The 27,442-nt window shown below is 61.9% G+C and overlaps 1 protein-coding gene across 4 annotated transcripts in view; it reads right to left on the reverse strand.

Moving 5' to 3' along the window:
- The window catches only part of CEMIP (cell migration inducing hyaluronidase 1), a 128,487-nt gene that overhangs the window by 24,782 nt on the left and 76,263 nt on the right, over nucleotides 1-27,442 (reverse strand). For 3 of the 4 annotated variants that reach the window (XM_086711744.1, XM_086711741.1, XM_086711743.1), the window contains 11 exons: nucleotides 24,662-24,811; nucleotides 24,030-24,168; nucleotides 23,134-23,370; nucleotides 20,519-20,698; nucleotides 18,034-18,104; nucleotides 17,157-17,252; nucleotides 16,643-16,764; nucleotides 14,751-14,883; nucleotides 13,815-14,006; nucleotides 7,706-7,881; nucleotides 5,894-6,103 (listed from right to left, as the gene is read on the reverse strand). In XM_086711744.1, coding sequence (XP_086567870.1) covers nucleotides 5,894-6,103; nucleotides 7,706-7,881; nucleotides 13,815-14,006; nucleotides 14,751-14,883; nucleotides 16,643-16,764; nucleotides 17,157-17,252; nucleotides 18,034-18,104; nucleotides 20,519-20,698; nucleotides 23,134-23,370; nucleotides 24,030-24,168; nucleotides 24,662-24,811 — 1,706 coding nt within the window. The remainder of the gene's footprint in view (nucleotides 1-5,893; nucleotides 6,104-7,705; nucleotides 7,882-13,814; nucleotides 14,007-14,750; nucleotides 14,884-16,642; nucleotides 16,765-17,156; nucleotides 17,253-18,033; nucleotides 18,105-20,518; nucleotides 20,699-23,133; nucleotides 23,371-24,029; nucleotides 24,169-24,661; nucleotides 24,812-27,442) is intronic. The other variant, XM_086711742.1, reaches the window with a different exon arrangement.

A 27,442-nucleotide genomic window follows, 5' to 3' on the forward strand; every position in this document is an offset into this window, starting at 1 on the left:
TCGGATTCTGTGTCTCCCTCTCTCTCTGCCCCTCCCCGGCTCCTGCTCTGTCTCTCTCTCTCAAAAATAAATAAACATTAACAAAATTTTTTTTAAATGTCTCCAGGCTCATTGCCAATATTGCACTGGTGTGTGTGTGTGTGTGTGACAAAACTGGCCTGACTGGGATGCACAAATCGAGGCTAAATACCCCAACTCCCTCCCAAGTCGTTGACGAAGCTGCCTATTCCCATTTTTAGGCAACCACGCTCTGGAAGCATCCGGAACGGGGACCCTTTGTGTCCTTTTAATCTTGCTGAAACCTCGCACGATTTCTATGATCATTGTTTTCGGTTCTTCGCTTTGTTGTGTTTTTAGAGGTAGGGAAAGTGAGGCTCTGGGAAGTCAAGTGATTTGCCCAAGGTCACAAGACCCACGTGTTCAAGGTCAGGGCTGGAGCCCCAGTTTTCTAATTGTGTCCATTCACCCCAAAGGGGAGGATCCGCCCTGTTCCAGGCGAGCTCTGTTCCCTCAAGCATCTGTCCCTAAACTCTGGCCACTGGCAAGGGCGTGATCTTGAATCCTATTCGGTCCCTCAATGAGCATTTTGTAAACACCAAAGTCATCCAGTGGGACTGCTTCCTCTCCTCCCAGTGAGCTCTGAAAGCGTGTTATAAATAGCCTGGAAAGACAAGGACGGGAGGAAGAGGCAAGGAGCTGGGAGGCATCTCAGAGCAAGTTCCGGGCCTCAACTTGGCAAGGATGCCCAGGGAAGGGGTGGGGGTGGGGCGCCTCCCAGGGGCTCATGAACCTCAGGCTGGAGCCCTGCTTGGACCCAGGCCCCCTGCCTCCCACCCGAGGCTCTTCCAAAATCGTAAGCCCCTGCCCGCCCCACCGTCTGATCACACCTTGCGTGGCCCTTCTCTGAAGGAAGTGAATGGTGGATCGGGGACATTCTAATTCTGACCAGTGCCCCAGGGAGAAGTCCCTCCAAGCCCCTTGAGGTGCGCCACGGAGAGAAAAGTCCCCATCGAAAGGAGGAACAAGGACTATTTTTTGGGTGTCCGATATCTTACAGACAGTATCTCACTTAATTCTTATGACAACATCATTCCCTCTCACCCAATGACACTGAGGCAGAGAGTTGCCCAAAGCCACTTTCCCTTCAGGGACAGAACTGAGACCCGATTCTCCATCTGCCTGGTCCTGTAACCTGTGTGCTAATCAGCTGTCTGCACGCCAAGCAGAAAAAACCCCCCTCATCCCGTGTCGCATTTCTTTCTCCTTATCGGGGTGGCAGGGGGAGGGCGGTGAGGGTGGCGTGGGTGGTCCAGGCGACAGCACGGGAAGGGGGAAGCAGGTGCTGGGTGGGGAGTGGAAGGCACAAGTTTCCGCCGCAGATTCGCAGTGCCCGGCTCGGAACACGTCGGAACACGAAGCCGGGAAGGAGGCAGAGCCCCGTCGCCCTCCGTCCGCCTCGCCAGGAAAGGACCGAGGCCCGGAGCGGGAGGCAAGGACAGTGGCCGTGGCCCGCTTCCGGTTGCTTCCTGCGCTGACCGGTGGGTGGGGTGGCCCTCCCTCGTCCCCGACCCGTCAGCAGAAGCCCCGGCCAGGAAACTCGTGGGGGAAGCAAGCAGGGGTTCCTCACGTGGGCTCAGGCGCAGCCAAGTTCAAGAAGCGACTGAGACTATGAACTCGAGAAACCGGGGAGAGGGGGAACCAGGAGACACGCACGCTCGCCCGTGAGTCCCAGAGCTGAGGTGGGGACACAGGGCAGGGGGCTCGTGCCAGGGGCGTCCAGGGGTGCCCCGGCCATCGGCAGAAGGACACGGGATGGCGTGTCCCTAAGGCTGGAGGGCTTGGGGGGGCGGTACGGGGCACGGCCAGCAGACCCAAGCCGGGGGCGTCCCGGCTGCTCCTGGAGGCGTTTACACCAACGACGACACATTGCGAGCAGGGGACGAGGTGGGGAAGCGGGGAAGGACACGTTTTCTTCCCCACCCCCACTCTTCGCCCCAAAAACAGGGGAGTCGGGGGCGGAGGGGGACGAACAGAATCCATATGGACGTCTTTTCTACCTTCCTCAAAACTACTAGAAGACATTCATTGTTCCCACGAAGCAAAGGTGGGGGGTCCCCAGTGTCCTGTCCTGGAGCTCAGAAACACACACGAGGACGCGGTGGGAGCCCCCCGCAGGCCGCCAGATACCCCGCGTGCGGACACCTTGCAGGACAGCCTTCCCCCGAGCACCGGCCTCGCCCACACGGTAAACTGCTCACGCCGAGACGAAGCGAGCGAACGTAAAATGCCGACGGAGAGGGTCCGGCCCCCTTCCGACGACCACGCGGTGCGGCTCCCAAACCCCAGCTCCCCTCGGGGGGAGGAACGGGAAGGGCTCAGGGAGTCAGAGGCCTGCGCTTCGTCCGGGTTTGAGCCACGGCGATTCGGTTTCACTGTGGAAGGGCCACACGGGTCTGTGGCTCCGGATGGCCCCCCGGGGAGCTGACGGGTGCTGCCTCCCAGTCTGGTGGCCGGCGTCCCCGGGGGGCAGACGGAAGGACGGCCGCGGGGCAGGACCGCAGGGTCTCCTGCCTCCGAGGGGCTGTCTGCGGCTCTGGCTCCAGAAAGCCTTCTCTGCCGCGGGGGCAGCTCCCCGCCTGCATCCCTGCTCGGCCGCTCGCCCCGCGGCTGCCTGCCGAGGCCTCCGCCCCCCTCACCGCTGCTGGCCCTGCATCCCCCACCACTGCCTGTTTCGGCCGAGACCCGGGCTCCGGGCTCTCGGAAGCCTACCGTGACCAAGACGGCCACATCCTCTCATTCTTGTCGTCTTTTTAAAAAAATTGTTTGTGTTTATGTATTTTTTGAGAGAGAGAGAGAGATAGCAAGCAGGGGAGGGGCAGAGAGGGAGGGAGAGAGAGAGGGAGAGAGAGAGTCCCAAGCAGGCCCCGTGCTGTCAGCACAGAGCCTGAACTCATGAGCCGTGAGATCGTGACCTGAGCCAAAACCGAGAGTCCGACGCTTAACTGAGCCACCAGGCACCCCCTTCGTTCTTATTTTAACTGAGAAACCACGAGAGGTGTTTGTCAGGCCCTGCACAGCCGCACGTCCACGCTACATGGCGTGTGCGTGTGTATGTGTGAAATGTCCACCCTCCGCATGTGAGTGTGAAATGTCCACGCTACACGTGTGCCTGTGACTACCCCGAGCTTGAGAACAGCTTCCACTCAGCCCAGATCTGTAGTTACAGGGCCTCTGGGAATCCTGGCACCTTTCTCTCCAGGAACGGGAAGCAGGGGTGAATTTATGCTGAGTTTAAGGACGAAACTTCAGAACAAATGCTCCAATCAAGCAAAGGGCCTCACACTCGGGCCTGTTACCCTCCTTAACTAATTCTGCGCCGTCCCGGTTCCCACAGCTTCTGAGCTCGGTCACCACCCGCGAGGGACCGTCTCCGACTGCCCGCGTGGGGTCCGGTCGGCAAACCGCGCGGGCGGACGGCACGGACCAGACGCCGCTCCGGGGCCGAGTGTGTGCCCCGCGCCCCGCGCCCTTGGCTCCCTCCTTACAACCACCGCGTGGGACGGGTCCTGCCCGCCTCCCCGTTTTCCAGAGGAGGAAACAGAGGCACGGAGAGGTACGGTGACTGGCCCAGGCCGCACGACTCGCGAGTGGCAGGAGCCGATGAAAACCCAGAGCCCGAGCTTGTCGGGTGCCTCGTGCTGCCTCCCTGACGGTTTCCCCTTGTGAACCCTACTGTCTTTCTGCTTCAGCCAGAAGACGCCCCCCTTCCCTCTTCCTTGAGCCGGAAAAAAGTTCACGTTCAGCACAACCCCTCCCCTCCCGCCGGGGAGGATCAGCCCCGGCCCCCGGTCAGCTTCCACGGGAGCCCCGGCCGGGGGGTCCCCTGTGGCACCCGTGCCTGTGTTTGCTGCGACTTCCCCACCCGGCTGAGGAGGGAACGGGGTGCCACGGCTCATACCCTGGGGACCAAGCCCTAGAACCCGAGGCTTCCAGACCAGGCCCCGTGGCCCATGCCGTCCCCCCGTTTCTCAGCGGGTTTTCAAATCCGAGCACTTGAGGCAGCAGGCACCGCTCAGAACATAGGAGCGCACCGAGCAGACTGGCAGCGGCTTCACCAGCAGCACGCTGACGGCCTCACCCCTCCCCTGCCCGGTGAGGAGGTCCATCACGTCGGGCTTCGAGCAGGGCTGCAAACTCGGGGGGCTTTGGGGGCCAACGGGCCATGGGTCGAGTGGCACCGGCCTGGGGCGTTTGCTGTAATGTGCTAGGGAGTGGGGGACTCAGGGGAGCCCTCGGATGCAGGCCCGGCTTCGCTGTGGCCCCGCCCCAGGCCCTTGTGCCATGCTGGAGTGTGGGTCCCACCTGCCTACCCAGACCACTTTTCTGTTTTTTTTCTCTTTTCAAATGCAACTGCTTTTTGAAACTAAAAATTTTTGAACGTTTTATTTTTGGAGAGAGAAACAAAAGCATGCAGGGGAGGGGCAGAGAGAAAGAGAGAGAGAGGGAGGGAGACACAGAATCCGAAGCAGGCTCCAGGCTCTGAGCCATCAGCACAGAGCCCGACGCAGGGCTCGAACCCACGAACCGCAAGACCACGACCCGAGCCGACGTCGGACGCTTAACCGACCCAGCCACGCAGGCGCCCCCCAAGACTACTTTTCAAGAGAAGCCAAGAATCCAGATTTCTATGTGAAACCTCTTAATTTTTAAATGATGGAAACTAATCCCAATGTTTCTTTAAACACTATTTAAGCCAAACAAAACACAATCTGGATTCAGCTTGCAGAATGCCAGCTTGTAACGTCCAGGTCTTAGAATTTCTAGAGGATATAAGTTGAGTTCTTTATCTTTTCTTTCTTTTCTTTCTTTCTTTCTTTCTTTCTTTCTTTCTTTCTTTCTTTCTTTCTCTTCCTTCTCTTTCTTCCTTCCTTTCCTTCCTTCTCTTCCTCCCTTCCTTTTTCTTTTCTTTTTTTCTTTCTTTCTTTCCTTCCTTCCTTCCTTCCTTCCTTCCTTCCTTCCTTCCTTCCTCACTTCCTTTTCTTCCTTCTCTTTCTTCCTTTCCTTCCTTCTCTTCCTCCCTTCCTTCCTTTTTCCTTTCTTTCTTTCTTTCTTTCTTTCTTTCTTTCTTTCTTTCTTTCTTTCTTTCTCTCTCTCTCTCTCTCTCTCTTTTTTTGAGAAGCACAGAGAAAGAGGCAGAGGGAGAGAGAATCCCAAGCAGGCTCCAAACTCAGCACAGAGCCTGACTGGGGGCTCGATCCCACAAACCGTTAGAACGTGACTTGAACAAAATGAAGAGTCCGATTCTGACTGAGCTGAGCCCCGCCCCGGGCGCCCCCCAAGTGTAGTTCATTTAAAGAAGAACAACTTAGAGTAAAAACCGGCTGTGCAAATCGGGACAAGCCTGATGCACACTCCGCTCACGAAGCCGTGCCTCCCGGCGGAGCTCGCGCTGAAGGACACCCGGTGCCACAGGGGAAAGGTCTGTTGCAGCCGCCACAAGCGTGGGGGGCAGAGGCGACAGCGTGGAGTCTTGGCATGACCCCCTTGCCGGCCCTGGCAGACCCGTCGCGCCGCGGAAAGGTCCTTGAATGGCCCGCCACTCTAACGCGGCACCGAGGGGCCGGGATTCCCCGGGACCACTGCCAACTTGCCCCCCCTGCAGCCAGGCACCCTTTAGCAAAGGCACAGCCCCATTCCCTCTTTCCTTTTTGGCTGGACACCTGCTCTCAACTGGCACCAGGCTCAACTCTGAGCCAAGGATGGTTCAATCCCCAGGGGCCCCAGGAGAAATGAGCAGATCCGGACGTCCCTCCGGTGCCGACGGCCTGGAGGAAGGGGACTCGAGAGCGGGGAGGGGACAGACCCTCCTCTTCCCCGGGAAGGAGGTACTTACCAGCAGGCCGTTGGAGCCGTGCACGGTGACGCAGCGCGAGAACGTGTGGTGGATGGAGAGCTCCCGGACGTAGGTGGGTGGGTCGTAGCCTCCCCGTCCGTCCACGTCGCCCGCCAGGTGGAAGTGAATGGGGTACTGCCCCACCAGCTGCTGCCCCATGTGCTTCAGCTCTACGCCCTCCAGGTGGGCCGCCTTAAAGCCCAGCGCGAACTGGAAGGGGGGAGCCGAGGGTCGGAACGGTCTGGGAGGCGCCCCTGCTCCTCGCTGCTGCCACGCCCCGGACACGCAAGGGGCCGGGCCAACCCCTGCCTCGGCGACGGAGCAAATCAAAGATCCGATCTGCGAATGGCCCTTCTCGTCCCCTGGGGGGGGCGAGGCTCCGTGAGGAACACAGGGATGTTACCAGGCGGTGAACTTCCCCGGGGCGGGGACCCGTGGACGGACTGGGGGAGAGCGCTTCCATCCCCGCCCCCACTCCTAGGCCCTGAGGGTCGCGAGGAAGGGGGATCCCCGAGATAACCGGGGGCGGGGGGAGGCTGGCATGAGCCCTCCCCCTGCCAGCAGGATGGGGCAGAAGGAGCCTGTGGCCTGGCCCACGGTCTCCAGATGAGAGGAAGGGGACGCTGAGCCCAAGTCCCCATCAGCCCGTGACTCCGGGAGCGTGTGCGGGGCTCGGGGTGCCCCACGGGCCGGCTACACCGTGCACGTCCACAAAAGCATGCTCCAGAAATGCCTCCCGTCGACAGTGGGGCTCGGCCCTCTGCCACTAGAGTAGGGCGACCTTCGGGACTCGCCGGCCATCGTCCCCAAGGCAGGCGTCACCCGCAACGCGGCTCTGGTAGGGCCGCCCTGGCAATGCCTCCGAGGTCTGGTTCGGGCCACGTGGCAGGGAGCTGGAAACAGTTCTCGGCCGAGGACGTTCCCGCAACCCCTGCCCCCTTCCTCCCCAGAACCCGACGGGGGCATGGGTGCACCTGCTTCTGGAGGTTTACCGTGACCTCGCGTTGAACGAGCAGGGCCCGGGGACGCTGGGAGCCCCTGGGGGAACACGTGGCTTCACAGCATGACGCTGCCACGTTGGAGCCGGTGGGGCTCCGGTGGTGAGGTCTGGAAGCTTCCCTCTGGCGCGCAGTGGGGTCACCGAAAAACCTTATCCTGACGACACGTGATCGTCGCTTCGCGAAGCTCTAAGGCGGCCATGTTCTACCAGCTTTGACCCTAAGTCACTGACAGCAGCGGCCACACACGGAGCTTCTGGGCGTCCAACGGTACCCAAGGTGCCGGGTAAGGGCACCTTACACAGGGATGCCGACGAACGTCCTCTTTGGGCTCAACGCTAGGCAAGCACGAGCTCCGAGAACCGACAGCCGTTTCGACTTATTGCCGGGGGAGGACGCGGCAGCCGGGATCTCCGTCTCTGCCCGGAATGCTCGCGGGCAAGCTTCGCGCCAGACCCTGAACTTCCCCCCGCCCCTTCTTGCTGTTTGATCTGAACTTGCATGGATCTGGGGTAAGTGGGGCTGTGTGAGTCAAATGCCCGTTCTTCCGGGGAGCCCTTGGGGTGGGGGGGACACTGAAGAAAGAGAACGAGCACAGTGGCTGAGGGTCGGAAGCCGTGAAGGCAGGGAGCGCGGTGTGCCGTGTGACTGGGGGGGGCGGACTCGTCTGTCTTGTGGCCGAGTGTTGACGGCTGGGACAGCACGGCTCTGGTCTCTCCCCCCCTGGTCCTGCCTTCTGCTCCCCGGCCCCGCCCGGCCAGGGTCCCGGCCAGGCTGGCATCGTGCGAATCCTCCCGGCCGCGAGGACCCTTACCTTGATGTGGCCCCCAAAGGTATCGAAGTCAAAGAAGCTGCAGATGTGGTTGCTGTAGGGGTAACACCTGTCCTCCATCTCCCCCATCACCACGATGTTCCGGCTCAGGAGCCCGACCTCCGCCCGCATGTCCACACCGTCGATCTCCTCCCCGATGTGCAGGTACAGGGGCTTCCCTAGGGCGGAGAGGGGGGCGGGGGATCAGAGGCCTGTGCTTCAGACCCCACGGCTGCCACTGGTGTATCACCGGGCCCCGTGTGCTCAGAGGTCCCTGTGGTCCCCCAACCCGGTCCCATTCTATGGAAGAACAAAGGCCATGCAGAGATGGCATTCGTCTCCCGGCATCGGTCCCTCCTGGGGTCTGTCGGTTGTAGCTCCCCATGTGCTCCCCGGGAGACCCACGTGTCCCAGCCCCCCTGAGGGCGGCTGTCATACCAGCCCCCCCCACTCTGGCTCCACCCCCAGCCCTGGAATGTGGGTGTGTCCTAGCCAGCCCGGAAGGAAGGAAGGAAGGAAGGAAGGAAGGAAGGAAGGAAGGACACGTACTTTTTCCCCTGTATGCCGACCCCAGCCCCACCCCTCCCACAGTCTCAGGGGCCTGGATTCCAGTAACTTCTTCTCTTGCCTCGTGTGGGTGCCTTAGGTTCTGTCTCCAAACTCATCCAGGCCTCCTATCCTTAAAAATACTATCAAAAGACCTTTCTGCACCACTCGGATGCCACCGTAGCTAAGGTTGGTCCCCTCATGCCGCCGTGAGTCCCTGGGCGAGGGTGCCAGCTCCCAGCACCACCCCACTGGTCCAATCCGACTCACTTACTCCCCTCCAGCCTCCTCCTGGTCCCCCGGGGGTGGGGCAGGTGCACCCCAGGAAGGTGCGGGGCGACAGGACCCCGGAACCTTGGAACTGTCTTCTGGCCCCAAATCTGCCCCCACCCAGTCCCACACTCTTCCATGGAATAAAGACATCTTGGCCTGCCTCTAAACGTGGCTCGTCACTGGGACGGCCGACCCGGCCAGCAGGTGTCTCCTCCATTCGGGGACACGGTTACAGGGCACAACCTCTCGTGGGGATTCCCGGCCCGCACCGCAGGGCACACGCCGTCCCTGCGGCCCCGGCTCGAGCGACGGGCACACATATCAGCCCACGACACGGCTGACCCCTGCGCGCAAAGGCTGGGGCTGTGATGGATCCGACTTCGGCTCGGGTCGTGACCTCACAGTTCGTGGGGTCGAGCCCCGTGTCGGGCTCTGTGCTGACTGGAAGCCTCTCCTTCGTCCCTGGCTGGTCCGGTCTCCTGCCAGTCGGCCCCGTGACCTTCACAAGCATGCAGGGGCAGGGCCTTCCGGGCAGGTGGCGGGAAAGAGTCTCCTGTGCAAAGAGCTTTGCGCGGGGCTCTGGGTGACCCGCCGGGGGCGCTGGGCAGGAAGCTGCTCCCGGCCAGCGAGGAAGGGGCCTCACGTGCCCGCCAGCTTTAAACGCCCGAAGGCCAGCGGCCGCTACAAGAATTGATGACAAGGCCCCTGGTCTGCCTGGCTCGTGCCTCTGAGCACGCTGGACGCGGACCTTCTTTTCTTTACCAGCGGCCACCCCCGTGGGCGGCTTTGCCAGCAGCCCCCGCGGAAGCTTCACGGGCCCCCTCCACCAAGCGAGGCCACACCTCGGCCTGTCCCCGGAGGACAGAAGGAAGGCTGGCCGGCCGGGGCACCGGAGGCGGCTCAGAGGCGCCCAGGAACCTGCCCACACGAGTGCCCGCCCGACGGGCCGGGTCCCGGGAGGCACGGCGTGGCACTCTCTTCCCGGGGCGGAACGCGTGACGGGAGAGGTCGAAGGGAGCGTGCAGGCTGGGTCCTGCCAGCCAGTCACGGGGACTCCGTGCTTCCCGATCCCGCCCCGACGGCTCCTTCTCTGCCCAGCCCTCCCACCATCCTCCACACGCGCCTTCGCTCCCCAGGGTTCCCGCCATGCTGGCCGGGCCAGGACACCAGGCCTCCCCCTGCAGACACACATCCCCGGACGCCTAGCCACCCCTCACAGCGTGTGCATTTGGGGGCCCAGTGTCCCCCTCAACTACGGGCGGGGACCAGTGGAACCCATGTGTGCTGACCAGGGGCGTCCGCTCTGGTGGGGGCTCAGAGGGCCTCCCCAGGGATCCGCCCTCCTCTCCAACACGGCTGGTGGTGATGCAGCCAGGCTGCCCGTGTCAGATGGGGACTCAGGTGATAGCTGTGAGTCCCCGAGCACAGCACTTTCGCTCCCGGGACCTCGGGCCCTCCTTCCAGAAGATACGAACCGCACGCGTCTCAAAGGTAACTGTGCTTGTTAAGTGAGTTAATCCATGGAATGAGCTCAACACAGTGCCTGGCACGTGGCAGGGGCTGGTGTGGCCCAAGTGGCACGTGTGGCTGTGGCCCGCGTCATCCTCAGGGAAGACTGGAGTCTGGGGCTCCCGCCACTGCCTCACCTCCAGGTGGGGCACTTTTCTTTGTTCCACGGGGGGGGGGGGGGGGGGCGGGTGTGGGGAATGCAGGGTGAGGGAACAGCCTCGAGGGATGCGGAGGGACTGTGTCTTTCCAACACCTGCAGCGGGGGCCAGGGGGGCACAGGGCAGGAACGCTTCACTTCGGCTGCCCCTTCTGCACCGTGGGCCCTTTACAGGACCTGTCAGGACCTTTAAAGAATCCATCAGGACCTTTGCAGGACCTGTCAGGACCTTTACAGGACCCATCAGGACCTTTGTGGAACCTGTCAGGACCTTTACAGAGCCCATCAGGACCTTTACAAGACCTTTGCAGGACCCATCAGGACCTTTACAGGACCCGTCAGGACCTTTGTGGAACCCATCAGGGCCTTTACAGAACCACACAGCCAGTTTATCTGTCCTGCTGCCGTGTTCACAGGCCACTCCCAGGCCCTGCTTTCCCACCCACAACCCGCCCCCCCCACACCCCCCCCCCGTCCTGTCTACAGACCCTCCCACCCAGCCTCACCCCTCCTTTGCTCCTCCCACCGCTGATGTGTGAGGGCCAACCAGAGAAAGCAGATATGGCTGAGCCAGATTGTCCCAAATAACCCAGGAGGGCCACGGGCACAGGTGAGGGGTGGGGGGGGGGGGCTGGGGAAAGCGGCGGGGGGCTCTGCAGGTGCCCTGGCTCCATAGCCCGAGCTCTCTCTGTAGGCTGGGCTCCCACCTGGACACTCGGGGGTCCAGAGAGGAAAGGCATCGAGGCCCTTCCAGTGGGAGAGACGGGCAGGTGCACTTGAGGCTCAGACCCAGCAGGGCCCGGTGCGTCTGGGGGAGGGGCTCGGGCTGGAGGAATCTAAGCCACGGAGTCCCCAGGTCCCTCCTACGGGCCAGTCATCGAGTGGAGGCCCTGGGGACGGGGGCCTCCGAGGAGGGGGGCGGAGTAGAACAGGGAGCCTTTGGAGCCAGAGAGCTCGGGGTTTGAGTCCCGGCTCCGGCCGCCCGCACAGACACCAGCTCGCCCCGCTAGAGCCCCCCGAGGTGACGGACATGCTCTGTCGTGCGCATCCAGTACGCCAGCCACCGGCCGCCCGCGGCTACCGGACAGGCGGGATCTGGCTGGGGTGACGGAGCGGTACGATTCTCCACTTTAATTGTAATGAGATGTGAAGAGCTTCGTGTGGCTGGTGCCTGCGATGGAAAGCAGGAGGCCGGCCGTTTGAGTTCCCTGAACCTGAGTGTCCTCCTCTGTCCTGGAGAGACGGTGGCCGCCACCTTGTGGGGTCACCGCGAGGAGTGAACGAGATGGCTCTCGTCGCGTGCTCGGCAATCACGGGACACAAGAGGGGGCGACGCCAGCCGACAGCGGTACCGTTTAGAGGCGCGCGCGCGGGGTGGGGAGGGGGTGCAGAGAAAAGCCGGGGTGTGGGAACGGAGGTGGAGAAGGTCTCAGGTTTCCAGCCGCCCTGTCAGGAGGTGTGGGCATCCACGCGGCGGACGGCAGGACTGAAACAGCGTTTGCAGATGAGTCACAGTTTCGTGACTCTGTTATGCCCATCTGTTTCCTGTCAGAAAGCCCTTCGTGTTCACGGAAGCCTGTTTCCTGGAATCTGGGGGCAGCGAGGACAGAGGGCCCAGGAAGGCTGTGTCCCTCCCTGCAACCAGCCCTGGGGGGACCCCGAGACGTCACTGTTGGGGGCACGGTTTTGGAAAAGACGGGCCGGGTGGGCCTTTGCTTCATGCCAGTGGGGGATGGGGAGGCAGAGAACAGGCTTGGGGCTGAACGGGAGAAACGTGGGCCTCCACAAGACAGACAGACGGACGGACACGCCCCCTGCCCCCAACTACCTGGGGCTTTTCTGATGCTGCCCACCAGGGGGCGCTGTCCTCAGGTAAGTGCCCAATGCTCCTGAGCCAAGTGCACGGTTCACCCGGAGCCTGATAACTGTAAGGGGGTGGGGGCTGGGAAGGGGGGGGGGGTGGGGGCTGGGAAGGGGGGGAGGGGTGGGGGCCTGGTGGAAATACAGGCAAGGCCGTGCTACGCCAACGGAGTGAGGAGGGTCCCCAGGGGCTCCAGCCTCTTCTCCTGTCCTCCCTGGGTGCTCGGGGCCCAGGGCAGCCCCATCCCACTCTGTGTCCAGTCCTAAGAAGCTTCAGGAAGCAGCCGGGCCTGTTGGCCAAACGCTGCCCAGCAGGGCCGCTCTCCAGCACCCGTGCCCAAGCCGAACCATCGGGCGAGGCCCGCGTGCCCTGACACCGCGTGGCCCTCGGCTCTCTGGGCCTCTCGGCGCTCACAGCTCCCCCATCGGGACCTCTGCCCCCGAGCCTTGGGGTGTGAGACACGGGGGTGCAGACGTGGGCTGGTCTCTGCCGGGCGCTCCTCCGTCGACCTCCGTGCAGGCACGGGCGTCACGGGCTTTTCACCCTCTCAGAACCACAAGTGCCACCCCGGAGCCACACGTCACCGCACACTGAGCAGTTGACATCAGCTCAAACCGTCTCAGTGCCACTCTCACCGACAGTCCAGGAGGACACCTGACGTCCCAGGGGACCCGTGCACGTGTACTGGCCCTGGGGACACAGGAGTCGCCCGGCAAAGACCAGGGCCTAACACTCAGGGGGGCCTTTCCTTCATGGAGGGAGCCGCTCTCCATTCAGTAGTCCCAGAGGGGCGCCGGTGAGGGTGCACCACCGGGGGGGGGGGGTGGGCGGCACACAAGCCCCCAGCCCGTCTGCTCTCTCCCCGGAAGGTGACCTGAGCATCATGTCCAGGGACCGTGCAAGGCGCTTTTGGACAGCGATGCCCGAGGATGCTTCCTGCTCGCTCCCGCTACCCAGACCCCCAAAGCAGCCCCTGCCCCTCGTCCTTGTGCACCTGGGCTCTCCAGCTCCTCCCTCGCTTGTCTAAGCTCAACGGCCTCCCGGAAAATTCCTTTTTTGCTTGCGACAGTCAAGTTGGATTCCGTTGCTTGTGACCAAAGCACCCTCGTGGATGGATACGGAACTCTCTCCACTAATAACGATTGACCTGGACTATACCTTTAACCCCAACAGTCTCAGACTCCAGGAACCTCACGTGATATAAATTGCAGCACCACTAAATCTACGTTTAGGAGAAGAATAAGGAAGACCCAGAAGCTATAGACGGAAAGGATTTAAAACTGCGGTAGGTCGCATTATGGCCTAACAAATATTCACTCCCTTCCTTCATCCTTGGCGGGAGATGCAGGCCGACCCGCCCTTCCGTGTTGAGCTTGACTATGTTACTTGCTTTGTCCGGTGGAATGTGGCTGTGAGAACATGCCAGTCCTGAGCCCAGGCCCTGAGTCCCCTTGTGTTTCTGTTCCCTCCCCAACGGAAAGACAATGTCCTGGGAAGAGTGAGAGTCGCGGGTGACTCTCAGTCACGTGAGAGCCGACCTGAACCCCGCTGGCCCCCTGGAGCCACGCTCGGTCCAGGGAAGCTAAACCCTCGACAAGCTGCAGACGCGGGAGTAAGAGATAAGCACTTGCCACAGAGGTTCGGGTCTGTTTTGTTACGCAGCATTATCATGGCGGTGGCTAACTGATACAGATTTTCCCTGCTTTCCGACAACTTTAAGCCTAATAGGTCCGCTCGGCCCGGGGAGGGGCTAGTCAGGGTCTTACCTGCCACCTTGACCTGGTTGGAGGCACAGGCTCTGCAGGGGAGCACCTGGAACTCTTCTGCCTGGTACATGGAGTAATCGGTGCTGGCGACGACCAGCGTGTCTCCGGGCTTCCACGACCGCACATCGTCCTCCAGGTTCAGGATGGTGCTGTTCACGTTGGTGTCGATGGTGACGGTGAGTCTGGGTCTCACTGGAACCCCAAACGGGAGGGACTGAGAAACGGCCCTCGGTCCTTGGCGAACTTTTGACCTCCCGCCTCCCCCCTTCCCCTCCCTAAATAAATGCTAGGTTTGCCTATCCAAACCCAAATCGCCAGGCTCAGCCCATCCCAGGCTCGGTACAGGTTTTTGAAGTCAACAAAACCTTACCAGAAAAGAGCCGTTCATTAGCCCTGCCAGGGGAATCTTCCACCGGCTCCTTTGCGAGAGTTAAATGCGGTCCCTCACCACACCCACTCTGCTCAAGCTGCACCACAAATATAGTTCCCCTCAACTAGTATTTACAGTAGCCGTAAGCCCTCCGCCCCACCCCCCGGGAGAACTCTCGTCCCTAATGACTGCCTTCTGGACGGGGCCAAGGGCCTCCACGGACCGGCTGACCATTTCCAGGCCCTCCTTACAGGCAGCTCGGGATCCAGGTTTAAAATAACAGCACCCAGAGGCCGTGAGGTCGCGCCTCTGCAGGGAGGGGGGGGGGCGCAGGGAGGTCGGCTCTGTCCCCCGCGCCCTGGCTTTCTTGGACCAGGCCCTTCCCCTTCCTGAAAGGCATTCGGGCAGGGCGGGGCTCTGCCGGCTGCTGCCAGCTCCCAGGACCGTCCCCCGGCTCCCGTGTCACAGACGCGCTCCCCACGGCGAGCTCGGCAGTGGCCCCGTGTCACCGCCACGCGCAGAGGCGGCCGACCCAGCCACACCCCCGTCCCCGGCAAGCTGCTTACCAGGCTTCCCGCAGAGGAACCGCACGCGGTAGCCGTGGCAGGGGCGGCCCCGGTCGTAGCACGCAAACCTGTAATCCTGGCCTTTTTTGTGGACAACCTCGGCGGTGAGGTTAGCGCCGTCCAGCGTAGTGGCCTGGAAACGGCACGGAAATTACAGGGCAAAATCATCTTTCTTTTCGTATGGAAGGAGGGTGATGATTCATGCTATAGACGTATTGCCCCAAGCCTCAGAGTGCCCCTGCTGCAGATGCTGTTTGCTGCGGCCCAAGACTTTTCTTCCAGGGACCAAGTGTCACTTTGGTCGCAAGAAAACGGTCTTGTGACAAGGAGAACGGCGCAAACTCGCAGGATGGACGGGCGCCCCGCCCGGGGTCCTCGGGTCCTCGGGGTCCAAACCCCTGACGGCCCCGCCGGCCGCTGGCTGAGCCGTTACGGCCTCTCCACGGTGACACGGCACTTTTTCCGGAGCCCCTCACGACCCGCATGCCAGCCCTGCAGCTGTGCGCTCCAGAGGACGGGCTCTGTCCAAACTCTTGGCGCCCCACGTGGTTCCGCATCATGGAAGGGGGGGAGCCCGGGAAAATCTGGCGCGCACGACCTCCCTCCTCCTCCCGGGCAAGCCAGGAGGGCTCTGGCTTTACGGGTACCAAGGCGGACACCCAGAGAGGCTGTGTGACCTCCCCGGGGCGAGCCAAGCCAGCGCGAAGCAGAGCCGAAATTCGAACCCACACCGAGCCCGTGCTTCCCCCCACCTCCCGCTGCTGCCCTCGGGCGAGCCGCCCTGTGTGCCTTGCTCTGCGTCCGTCTCCTCCCGCCGGACCCCGGGCTCCGGGGAGGGCAAGGAGCCGGGCTCTGCCCGCCTCCCGGCCCAGGGCTTGGCACACAGTGGGGTCTCGGGGATGGGCACGGACGGGCGGGCGGCTTCAAGGCCAGGTGGAGGGTTCAGGGAGCGGGCTCAGAGGAGGTCGTGATCCCTGCCAGCTGGGGCTCGTCCCGGAGCCCGGGTGTGTCTGCATCAGGACTGTGGCCGTCATCAGGGGCAGGCAATTTAGAGCAAGGCCACAGCTGTTGTCCTCTTTGGCACAGAGACCAAAGGGACCGGGGCTGGGGAAACAGGGGAGGCGAAGTATAGTCAGCCTACTTAATAATAGGGTGGCGGGGGCGGGGGGGGGGGGGGGGGCTTTTCAGGAAACACTAGTTTGAACACAGCAGGTATCTGTCGTCCTTGGCTTCAAAGAGCCACGTAGCAGTGAGCTCAGGCGTCATTTAACTCCGCCCTTTCCTGCCAGTGATGCACTCACGCCCATGATCTTGGGGGGTGGGGTGGGCGGGCGTCCAGCTCCCCCACAGAAGCAGGAGTTGCAGACTTGCCCGCTCCTTGCAAAAAGCTAAGGCCGATAATTAGCGATTGTAAAATAATTAACAGTATTACCACGATAACGAAATAAAATAATTGTGAAATAATAAAATCTACGGGCACTTCACATATTGTTGCATTAGATCGACAGAATGATCGCGCGGGGGAACAGTGATCATCTGCGTTGTTGCCTGGGAGGAAACGGGGGCCCTACGTCACTTGACGGGCACCCGCCGTGGGGAAGGAGGAGGAACTCCAAGGGAAACTGCCGAGCAAACGCTGTGCGTTCTCCCATCGCGGGTTTGTATTCAGCTCAGTGGAGCACAGGGCGGTGGGTGTGCGCTCCACCCGGGCTGGGTTCAGCCTGCACCCCAAATCCCACTGGATCCTGTGCACCCCAGGGCCCAAAGGAGGTCAACTCTGCGGGAAGACTGAAGGAGAGGCCCCAGCCCCACGCCGGGCGCCCTCAGCCACGGCTACGGGTGCAGGCTTAGGAGGAGGCAAGGGAAGGGGAGGCTAGAAGAGAGCTCGGTACCTGTATATCGATGGGGCGGTTGCAGATTTTTCCCGGGTGAGCCGCCCGGAGGTCTGAAATTTTCTCCCCGCCTTTAGTCTGCGGCACTCTGTCGTGGTCGAACCACCCCGTCCATTCCACGTCTAGACAGAAAGCAAAGGGCAGGGTCGGGCAGGAAGGGCCCGCGAGGGCACGTCCCGCTCGGCGTGGCCCCGGGTGCCCCGAGGATGAAGACGGGATCTGCCATCAGCCCACTACTGGGGGCACCGAGGGGAGCTCTCTGCACCCCTGTCCCGCCCCAGCTGTCTCCCGTCCAGTGCTGCTGCTTGGCACAGAGAGAATTCAAGAGGGAGGGCGTCCCTCTGGGCTAGCGGCCGCACTGGACCGATTCATTAGGGACAGCTTTCCGTCCGTTGCAAATTTAATTTACGGCCATCCGGTGGCCTTGCGGCCGCAAGAGAAGCACGCTTGCTTTGCCAAGACGGGAAGTCCCGGCCGCTGTTGGGTTTTGTCCTGGGGGCCCCAAAGTCCTCACCTTGAACCCACTCGCTGGATGAAGAAACGTTGAAATGCTCGCCGTGCTCTGTCTGGAACACTTTGAACACCCGGGCAGCAGCGGAGCCGCGGTGCCCTGCAGGAGAGACCAGACCCCCCCCCCGGATTCTGAGTGCTGTGATTCCGAGGCAGAGAAAGCCCCCTACGCCCATGGATCCTGAGCTATTTCTTTAAAAAAAAAAAAAAAGTTTCAGGCTAATGTTTCTACTTGGGAAGCAGACGGCGGATTACGTCTACTGTCCCTTCTCGTGATTCTGTTTTAAGAGTCAACTTTTGGAGGGGCGCCTGGGTGGCTCAGTCGACCCAGGGTTTTCATCTCCGGGGGATGACCTCGCGGTCCATGAGCTCGAGCCCCGCGTTAGGCTCTCTGCTGCCAGCGCCGAGCCTGTTTTGCGTGTGGGCTCTCGCTCACAAGTAAATAAGCATTAAAACAAATAAAAGCTTGATTCCGGTGTTCCGGCAAATCTATATTTCGGAGGCGCGTAATTTCTCACGTGAATTCCCGCCTAAGATTAGAACAGTGCCTTCCGCAGACTTCTCCGGGCAGAGGAGGCCCCCCTGGGTGGTAAAGGCCCATCCATACACTCTTTTTAGCTCCAAAGACTATCTCTGCTGGATTGTCCCAGCTCCCGCCTGTCCTAGGTCACTCATTTCGAATTAAGTCAGCGACCACCTCTTTGCAAATACGTTAAATATTATCTCTGTGATCGGCTTTCGCCGCTTTGGCGTGACACGTTCGGGACGAAGGGTGTTGAAGGGGGCTCCGCGATGCTCGGAGGGAAGAGGGGGGTTCGGAAAGGGCCCCGTGTTCAGAGGGACGCCGGCGGGGATGCAGCCTCTTGCCAACTATTTATTACCGTGATATTCAATGTGGTCTTCGACGGAAGAAGAGGGATTTCCTTTCACAGTTAGGAAACTCCAAGGGTGTCTGCAAAAACCAACAAGCAAAAGTCAAGTTCTTCGCACGTCTCAACCTGTAGCGGAGGCACAGCCCAGACAGACTGCCACCAGCGGGCAGCCCTCCCTGCTGTTCGGGGGCGATCGGCCCCCTGGCGGGGCTTCCCGGCTCCGGAGAACAGGGGCCTTTCTCTGCCAGCGCTGGGCTTCCTCGCCACCTGGCTCGCCCGCTGTTGGCTCGCCCCGAGCGTCGTCAACCGCGCTCTGGCAGGAGCCCAGGTATGAATCACAAACAAACAAGCCCGCGGACCCACATGCCACCCGCCAGGCTCAGTTTGGTCCTGAAGCAAGCGCTCTGGTTCCTTTAGGAAAACAAGGACACAGGTTCCAAGGGAGAAAGGTTCTTTCCAGGCTGCCCAGGAGGTCAGCACGAGGGAGACCCCGGAGGGCCTGTGCCCCGGCTGCCCCGGGAGCTACACTGGCTTCGGGGAAGGAGGAGACGCGTCTCGCTCCCCATGGGGGACGGAGGAGGAGGAAGAGATTTCCTCCCCCGAAGTGTGCTGTAAGGCAGGAAGGTTTTCTTACCCATTTCTGTCTCCCTCCTGCCCCGATGCCTGCTACAGCCTGAGATGCCGATAGATTACGGCACTCGAGAGCTTTCGTTCTTTTTGTTTTGAGCTTTCATTTCGGACAGGGAGCCTTCATTCACGCCGGGGATCTGACTGGGTCACTCTCTTGCTTGGGACCCTTCAGTGGCTCCCCGTTGCCCTTCAGGTGAAATCCACACGCCTTGGCACAGCGCGAAAGCTCGTCCCCTGCCCACCTCCTCAGCCCCCGCTCTGTCCCCTCCCGCCCTAACCCTCTTCTGCCGCCTGTGCACTCCCCCCACCCCCGGCCTCTGCACCTGCAGTCTCTCGTGGGGAATCTGCTTGTCCTCACCCTCACCTGCAGCTCGGCCCAGCCTCTTGCTCACGCGTCCCTGCCACGTCCCTTCCCCCGCCTGCCTTCCCGCGAGAGCTCAGCACACGTCGTCAGGCCCAGAGCCTCGGGCCGGCATCTGCCCGATAACTGCAGCCCCGGGTCCCAGTTCTACTGCTTTTAGAGGTTTTGAGTTTGCCCCTCACAGTGCGTCTGTGCAAACGAGGGGGGAGAACGGAATCCCGCCTGCCTGTGTCCCAGGCCCGGGGGATCGGCCGTGACAGAACGTGACCGAGCATCCCCCCTTCCGGTGGCTTTGTTCATCAGGAGACACGTTATTTGAATCCTTATTCTGTGCCAGAGGCGATGGCAAGTATTTCTCTCCTGTTGTCACATCTAATCCCTCCCAACGGTCCTTTGAGACGGCTCCCAATGTATCCCACTGTACGGATGCAGGAACCGTGCAGAGAAAGAACGAGTCACTTCCCGCAGCCACACCTACCAGGAGGTGCAAATTCAGGCCAAATCAGAGGCCCGACGGTGGGCCCTCAGCTGTTACCTTCTTCTGCCGAGGCCCTAAGAGCCCAGTCCCCTGGTGGACAGCTCTCACGTGACAAATCAAGAAACTGGCCTTCTGGCTTATTAACAAGGGGATGGGAGCCCCCTCGGCTTCTGCTAACAAAGGAACCTCGAGAAACCAAGGTGTGCTCGTCATCTCGGACTACTTGAGCTCCTGTCCAGGCCCTTCTAGAAGAAACAGCCCCTGGGCTGTCAGGGAATCACCCCGGAGCCCGGAGCATCCCCCGAGCCCCCACCCCTGCCTTGCCCGGGAATCTCTGTCCAGCCCATAAAACGGGGGTCGGGGTGGGGGTGGGGGGAAGTGCTCTGCTGTCCCCGATCCTGCTCCCGGATCTGCAGAGCTGAAGGGAGGGCCCCCCCACAGGATGGATAACCTCAACCCCAACGTCCCACCGCGCTGAGGTCGGATCCAACGTGATAAAAAGGTGTGGCCACTGTGGGGCAAACGGCTTCCTCTCGGGGCCAATGCGTGTGCCCCAACGTCAGGCATGAAGCTTATAACCCGAGACAAAGCAGACCACGGTGGAGCACAACCCAGGGGCCCTCCTCCCCGGGCGTGCGGCTGGGCAGGGACACTTTATGTCTGCCAGTCCCCGGAGGGGGCAGGGAGGGGACACGGATGTCTGCCAGTCCCTGAGGCACGCGATGACCCCTTGGCCAAAGAAACGGAAGGCGCAGTGAGCTGTGCGGATGTCCAGCTCGTATTTTGTAAGCGGCTGAATGAAACGGACGAGCCCGTGCAAGGAAAGACCGCTGCGTTTTAAGAAGGGAAGAAGCTTTTGCAAGAAAACCTGGGCGCCCAGACTTGCCCGGTACAGACGGGCGATTGCCCGCCACTCCCCAGGCCGGCACTGGGGGGCGGCGTGCCGTGGGGAAGGGACAGAAGCTAGGGTGAGCTGCGGGGCTGCCCTGGTGTCCTGGTGGAGGCGACGGCCCTGACCGCGGTACCTGAATCCAAGGTGTAGGAAGTGTTTGCTGCCCAGCTTCGTCATGGCCTTCCTGGCCGCATCATCCAGGTTCCGGGACCCCTCGTCGTTCACTGCCACCGAAAGGATCCTGCCCGCGGGCACCGCGTTCAAGTACTGGACCAGGCGTTCACTCTCCTTCTTGGATCTGTAGGTGTCAAACCTAAAAAGGTCGGAGGTGGGGGGTTAATAGTCCTGACAGCAGCCCCTGCAAAGAGACGTCCGAGCTCACGGTTGTGTTACAACCACCAACACGCCATCCAGAGCCCCCTGCGGGCTGTGAGCTTTCAAGAAAGTCGCCTCTGTGCCAGCAAACGCCAATCTTCCCGACCTTGACAAAGGTCACCCGGTCCCGCACAGAAAATACCCAGGAAGCGTGACTTCAAACAAACATCTGTACCACCGGGGGTGCGCATTTACAGGGAAAAGACACAATTTCGCAACGACCCCCATGGAACTCTAAAGATTTGGTGCAATGACAACAGAAATGCCCAAAGAATGCGTCTTGGGAATTAACAAGCGAAACTGCTCTAAAGCGGATCTAGGAGCGCCTGTGGGGCTCAGTCGGTTGAGCGGCCGACTTCGGCTCAGGTCACGATCTCGCGGTTCGTGGGTTCGAGCCCCGCGTCGGGCTCTGGGCTGACGGCTCGGAGCCTGGAGCCTGCTTCCGATTCTGGGTCTCCCTCTCTCTCTGCCCCTCCCTGGCCCATGCTCGCTCTCTCTCAAAAATAAATAAAAACATAAAAAAAGGTGGTTTTTTTTTTAACGGATCTAGAAAAATGAGCTGGCATGAAGACCAAGATTTGGGGAAAGAAAAATGGTGGTCACGGGGGTGGGGCCGGCTGGCTACGTGCTCCTGAGCCCTCGGACTGGAGAGCAAGTGTCTACGCAGCTGGTGGGTCCGGGCCCGGGCCGCTCATTCTGTGCCCCCCGCCCCCCTGGCTTCGAGCCGGGCCAACCTCAGTGCCGCAACCACACCGCACGTCTTCACACGCCCTTCCTCACCTCCCCCTGCCTGATCACACGCTTACTGCCTGTCAAGGGCGGACCCACATTCTTCTCCCTCCCGGAACCTTCTCAGATGGCAGCTGGTAGCTCCTGTGTGCAGGCGTGTGTCGTGTTGGCGACCCTCTTCACTCACACACCTCCGGCCGCCGGGTTCTCGAAGCCACACACACGCATACTTTAACCAAAGGAGATTCGGCCGAGCAGCCGTTCCGTCTTGGGAACCTGAACCCCAGCTGCCAGGGTGGCTTCCCACGGACCGCCCAGCCCCGGGGCACCCGCGGAAGTCGCCCAGGGTCAAGGGTCTGGGCAGACCCGGGTTTGAATCCCGGCTCCGACACTCGCTGGCCTTGTGACGCAGCACACGGAGCCCACGGGGCCTCAGTGTTTCCCTCTGTACGACGTGGATGATCACAGAACCTACTCGGGGGGTTGATGATACAGATGGTCGGTCAACGCGGTTAACTCGTCGTTTTGCACGAAGCCGATGAACGTCACTGGTGTTCACCGCAGGGCAAGGGGGGTCGTCCCGCATATTCCTGCCCAATGTGCCCTGTGTCCCCGCGGCCCCCTCCTCCCTGTGTCCCCGTGACCCCTGCTCCCGGCTCCCTGCTCCTCGTGCCCTGGTTCTTGCGGAGCCTGCGCCCCCCGCGTCCAGCAGCAGCAGGACGGCTCGGGGTCTGCCCGCCTGCCCCAGCCGAGTCCTTCCTGGGGGGTCCTCCCCTCCGAGTGCCCTGGGACAGCCTCTGCAGACTCTGCTCACACCCGAGCGGGGAGGGGGTGGGGCGGGAGGGAGCGGAGACATGCCCTCCCTGCCTCTTAGGCATCTCTCGAGTGCTTCCATTTCCACTGCCGTAGCTTCTGCCCGAGTCCCGGCCGGCGGCCCCTCTCAGGCCAGGCAGAAGCCTCCCGGCCACCTCTGCTCTCTCTCCTTCTGTCTCCACCATCCATCCATTCTCTACTCGGCAGTCAGAACGTTCTTTTCATCAGATCAGACCCTTCTTAAGACCCTCCAGGGGCTTCACGTCCCACTTAGAATAAAACCCGACTCCTTACGGTGCCCCGCGAGGTCCCGCACCTGCCCCTGCCCCAAACCCGGACATTACTGTGTCCCAGTGCCATTGCTCTGCACCCCCCCGCCTCTCTGCTGGCCTTTCCGGGTTTCCATCACGACCCCCTCACCACTGGCCCTTTGCACTTGCCGCCGTCTCAAATACTCTCTCCCCGACTCATGTTCACCCTGCAGTTCTCCGCTCAAATGTTGCCCCTTGAGGCTGGCCTTCCCTGGCTGATGCCACGTGGGCTTCCCTGGTCACTTTCTGCCTCTTCGCTGTGTCTTTTCTCCCTAATCACGAACGATCGTGATCTGGAATGATGTCGTGTGTACGTGCGTGTGCGTCTGCCCGTTCCTGCTAATTCTCTTCTGTAGGCAGATGCCCGGGGAGGGAGGGATGAAACTCCTGGAGGTGAGGGCTTCTGGCTGGCCGGCTCCCTGCCGTATCTCAGCGCCTGGACCAGCATCTGGCTACGGCCCAGGCTCGGTGAACGTCTGTGGAACGAAGGGCTGTGTGTTCACGTGAAGGCAGACCTTACCGGTCGGAGTGGATGACAGTCGCCGATTTGGGGTCGATGATATGCACGATGACTCCACGGTGACCCCAGCTCCTTTCGAAAAAGTAGCCCCCCTCCTGCATGCCGCCTGGGTGAAGGGTCTTGTTCAGAAACGTCCAGGAGAGCTTCTTCTGTCCGTGTAGCTCAAGGACGCCTCCTCTGCCGATCCCGATGTACTTGAGGCCAAAGTAGGGGTCCGGCTGAATGCCTTCGTCGGCCCTGCGAGAGAAAACAGCTGCCCAAAGTCAGCCGACGCCCCACGGGATGCGGAACCCAGAGGGGACCTCGCCGCTCCCTCCCTGACCGCCGGAGAACCGGTCACACGCGGGGACTTGGGAGGCCGGCAGCAAGGGCGTCACCGACCAGATCTTCCTAAGCCAGACGGAAATGCGGCCGAAAGGCCAAGCCAAAGCCCTTATCATGAGTTTGTACGTTGCTGCTTCGTTCCGGGCCTGACTGTGCTACACTCCGGTCCACGTCAGAGGCCCTGCATGGTGCACACGGACCTCTGTGTATTTCTGGCCACCACTTCTGAGAACTCTCAGTTGGCCAGAGGCCGGCACCGTGTGGAAATTTGCTTTATCGTGTCCATCCTAACCCGTTGAATAAACACCCCCAGAGGCTCCCTGAGGCTCGACGTGACGGAAAGGCAGCCGGAAGTCTGGCAGGGACGTGCGTCCCCTCGGCGTGGACCCACAAGAAACACAGCACCGCCTCCAGCTCGCCCCAGCGGCCCACGTCTGTGTTGCTCGTGGTTCCGCCCGGCGGGCTGCGACCATGGTCCCCGTCCCGCCATCCCGCCTCCCTCCCACCTTTGGAAGGCCTCCTTCCCATCAGATCCAAGAGGAGCATTTGACCCGCGGAAGCTGACCGCCCACCTGCCGTACAGAACGATGCTGAAGTTGCCCTGGTAAGGGCAGAGGGCGCTCCCCGCGTGCAGCTCCCCTCCGTTGTCAACCAGGATGTGCCGGGTACGCAGGACGATCGCCTCGTCTTGGTCCTTAATGACCAGCTTTCCTGAGGAGGCGGGCAGGGGTGGGGTTGACGAAGACGCGAGTTAGCGGGGAGGCCGTAGGGGGAGCTGCGGGGGGACCTGCCAAGCCCCCGCCTCGGCCAGACGGGCAAGAAGGCAGGTCTGTCCTGGGACTCCTACCCTTCCCGTGCTCACTACCGGCTTCTCCTCTCTCCTCTCACCCTGCGATGCGGGGACACCGCCTACCGGCTTGCACCCGCCGCCGTGCGTGCCGTGCTCAACGGGCGAGCGTCTGGCGGCGTGACCAGCCGGCACGCTCCGAGCGCCAGCGAGAGCCTCCCTCTACGCTTCCTCCGCCAAGACTTGGACCGCTGACGGGCTGCTCCTAAGCGCCCAGAGGGGATGGCGTCATGACCCACCAGACGCTCTGACCCGAACCCAGGGCCCGTGACCGTCATTCTGCCCGTCCGGACCCCCGGCCGCCTGCTGGGCTCCGAGGCCGCGGCCGGGAGGGAGGTCGGGGGGAGGCCGGCTTACCTCCCTCTGAGATGTGGATGGAGTTCACCGTGGCAGAAGACGTGAGCAGCAGTGTCCTGCCCCGGCCGATGTGCACGCGGTGGCCCGGGTCGTGGCCAGGGCTCCAGGGCTGCAGCTCAGGGCTCTGGTCGGGGCACTCGGCCGCCACTGCTAAGGACAGAGGGGTGTCACTGCTTCCACCCACCCCCCTCACCAAGCAAAGGCTCTGCCACGTGGGGGCCTCCCCCACCTTCACGGCTCTCGTGGCCCGAGCCGCGTAGGCACAGGAGCCCTGGGGTCCGGCCCCACGTCTTTACTACAGTCCATCCCATCTGTCCACAGGTCACTTCCTTTCTCCGGGGTCAATCTCTCCGTTTACAAAACGGAGGGCGTGGCAGATGATTCTTTAAGACATTCCCGGACCCGAAGCTAGGTAATGATCTGCCCAGAGTTCTTGCAATCCAAGAGAGTCCTCCCTCTGGAAAGCGGCGCTCTGAGAGTTAAGGAAGCCCCTTCCCTTTCCGCGTGAGACTCTGACTTTAGTTAATTTTCTAGCTCTACTCCCCTGGAAACCCAAGAGGGGATGGTGTTATATCGTAAACCGGGTCACCAAGCAACGTGGCTTCGAACAAAAGTGACCCCTTATCAGTGAGCGGCATCTAAATGGGTCAGAACTGTGCGTAATTTGTTCTCTCTCCCTGGCGGAGTCGTCTCCCTGCAGGGTCCCCCCTGGGCACGTCTCCTGCGGGGACCCAGCAAGTCACGTCTATGCAGTTGTCGTGACGGATCACCACGGTCCTTTTTAAAAGAGAGTAATTTGGAAAAAAAGGTGCCAATATTTAACAACACGTTGTTTACATGCTAGTATGTTCTGTGGAACAGATGTTATTGTCAGACTTGAGAGAGAGAGAGAGAGTGCGGCTCTGCGGGCCCGAGGCCCCCAGCCAGGGCAGCTCCCACACCTGGCCCCAGCTGCCACCCAGGGAACCACACAGGGTGGCTTCTGGAAAGCCATGTGGCACGCAGCCAGGACGTCCCCGGGCAAGAGAAACACACGCCTCGCGCCCGCGCCGACGGCGGCCTGTGTTTCCACCCTGCACCCTCCTCAGCGACCCGACGCCGAGCGCGGCCTGGGGCGGCCTCGGGGTCGGCGTGTTTAGCTGAACGAGGGCCCCGTGGGGGGCGCTGGGGAGGCGCGTGTCCCCGGCCCCAGCGGGAGCACCGGGAGCAGCCCCCTGGCCATCTGGAAGAATCTCCCCGCAGCGAGGAAAAATCCAGAAGGAAACTGGCAGGAAGACCAAACGAGAAGGGCTTGCGTCCGAGAAAAAGCCCCGATGCCTTCCTCTCCTCCGTGCCCAGGGGTTGCTACGTACGAGGGTTGGGGGATGTGGGGGCTGGAGAGGCAGGAGGGCGGGGTGCAGGTGCCAGGAGGAGGTCGGAAGGGACGGACGCGAGCTCCCGGCTCAGGCTTCGAGGAGGACGGTTGTGTCTCTTGAGCAAAGCGCGTGCAGGGAACGAAGTCCACGACGGGGGGCCGTGACCCCAGGAGGGATTCAGTAGGATCCCCAGCACGTCGGTTCAAAGTGTCGCTTTACTTCCGTCCCGTTATCTCTGGGATGAGAGTGTCTGCCCCGCATTTACGCGTCCCCAGAGAGCTGGGAGGGGGGTGCCGGATACGGACCCCCGAACCCACATCACCTCCTCCTCTTTGTGCATCTGAAGGCAGTAACCGGCCCTCTGTCCTCTGCCAGGCAGCCCGGTGCGGGCTGGCCGAGCCGTGTCCCCACCCGCCCGGCCCCGGCCCGCCAGCACCCCCCTTCCGCCCGCCATCTGCTCCGTCGTCAGCGCGAATCCGGGCTCTGGATCTCCTCCACCGAGCACAGAATTCCACGCCGTTTGGAAAGCACCTCTCCCAGCTGCTGGAAACCCCCAGGGGCTCCAGCAGTGGTGACAAAGTGAACACTAGGACGCTTGCTCATCGCTGGAGTCTCCGGAGCCTCCAGCAGGCACTGCTCTGCCTCAGCATTTAGCAGCCGAGGGTCCCGGGGGCCCAGACGAGAGCCCCCGTGGGTCAGTGCTCACGCCTGGGCTTGTCTTTGGGTCACATGCCTGGCTGGCTTCCAGCAGAGGCCAGAGGCCCCGGGCTGCCCTCCACCCAGTTCCGGACCCGGAGTATCCGTTTCCAAGGAGGCGTCCCCGCAGCGCGCGGAGGACACGTGTGGCCCGTGGCGAGCCACGCGGTGGAGGCCTGGCACCAAGAGCTTGCTGAGGAGGAGTCCCTTCGACCGCACGGGACACAGCCTCAGGGCCTCGCCACCCGCATCTCCCAGGACGAGCCCGACGGCCCCTTTACTCCGCAGGCACACGTGTGACACCAGACCTCACGTCTGGATCCGGAAGTGGTCAGCCTGAGCCCACGGGCCCTCAGGGGAGTGCAGGTCCCAGGACACCCGCAGCTCCGGCCCCACAGCGGAAGCTCGGCGGTCACCAGACGGGCTCTTTCCTTACAGCTGGATGCTTGTACCCGGGGACGGCCCGTCTCGGTGGGTTTTCGTCTGTGTGAGCTCACCAGTGGCTGGAAACGGTCGGCGCCTTGGCTGGACTGCCTCCGCAGCAAGCACCCTCCCCGGGAGGGGCCGCGGGAGCAGGAAGGAGGGTAGAGGGTGGAGGGATGTGAACGCAAGGCCCACCCGCTCGGGGCATGAATGGCAAGACGTCAGGGAGAAGGAGAAGTGTGGACCAGGGGCAACCAGAGGCACGGCCGCCTTTCCGGGGGTTTAGACCCACACCCAGAGTGAGGAG

This window comes from Puma concolor, chromosome B3 (assembly GCF_028749965.1).
Source record: "Puma concolor isolate L17-30 chromosome B3, mPumCon1.1.hap2, whole genome shotgun sequence".
In the NCBI taxonomy this organism is placed as follows: Eukaryota; Metazoa; Chordata; class Mammalia; order Carnivora; family Felidae; genus Puma; species Puma concolor.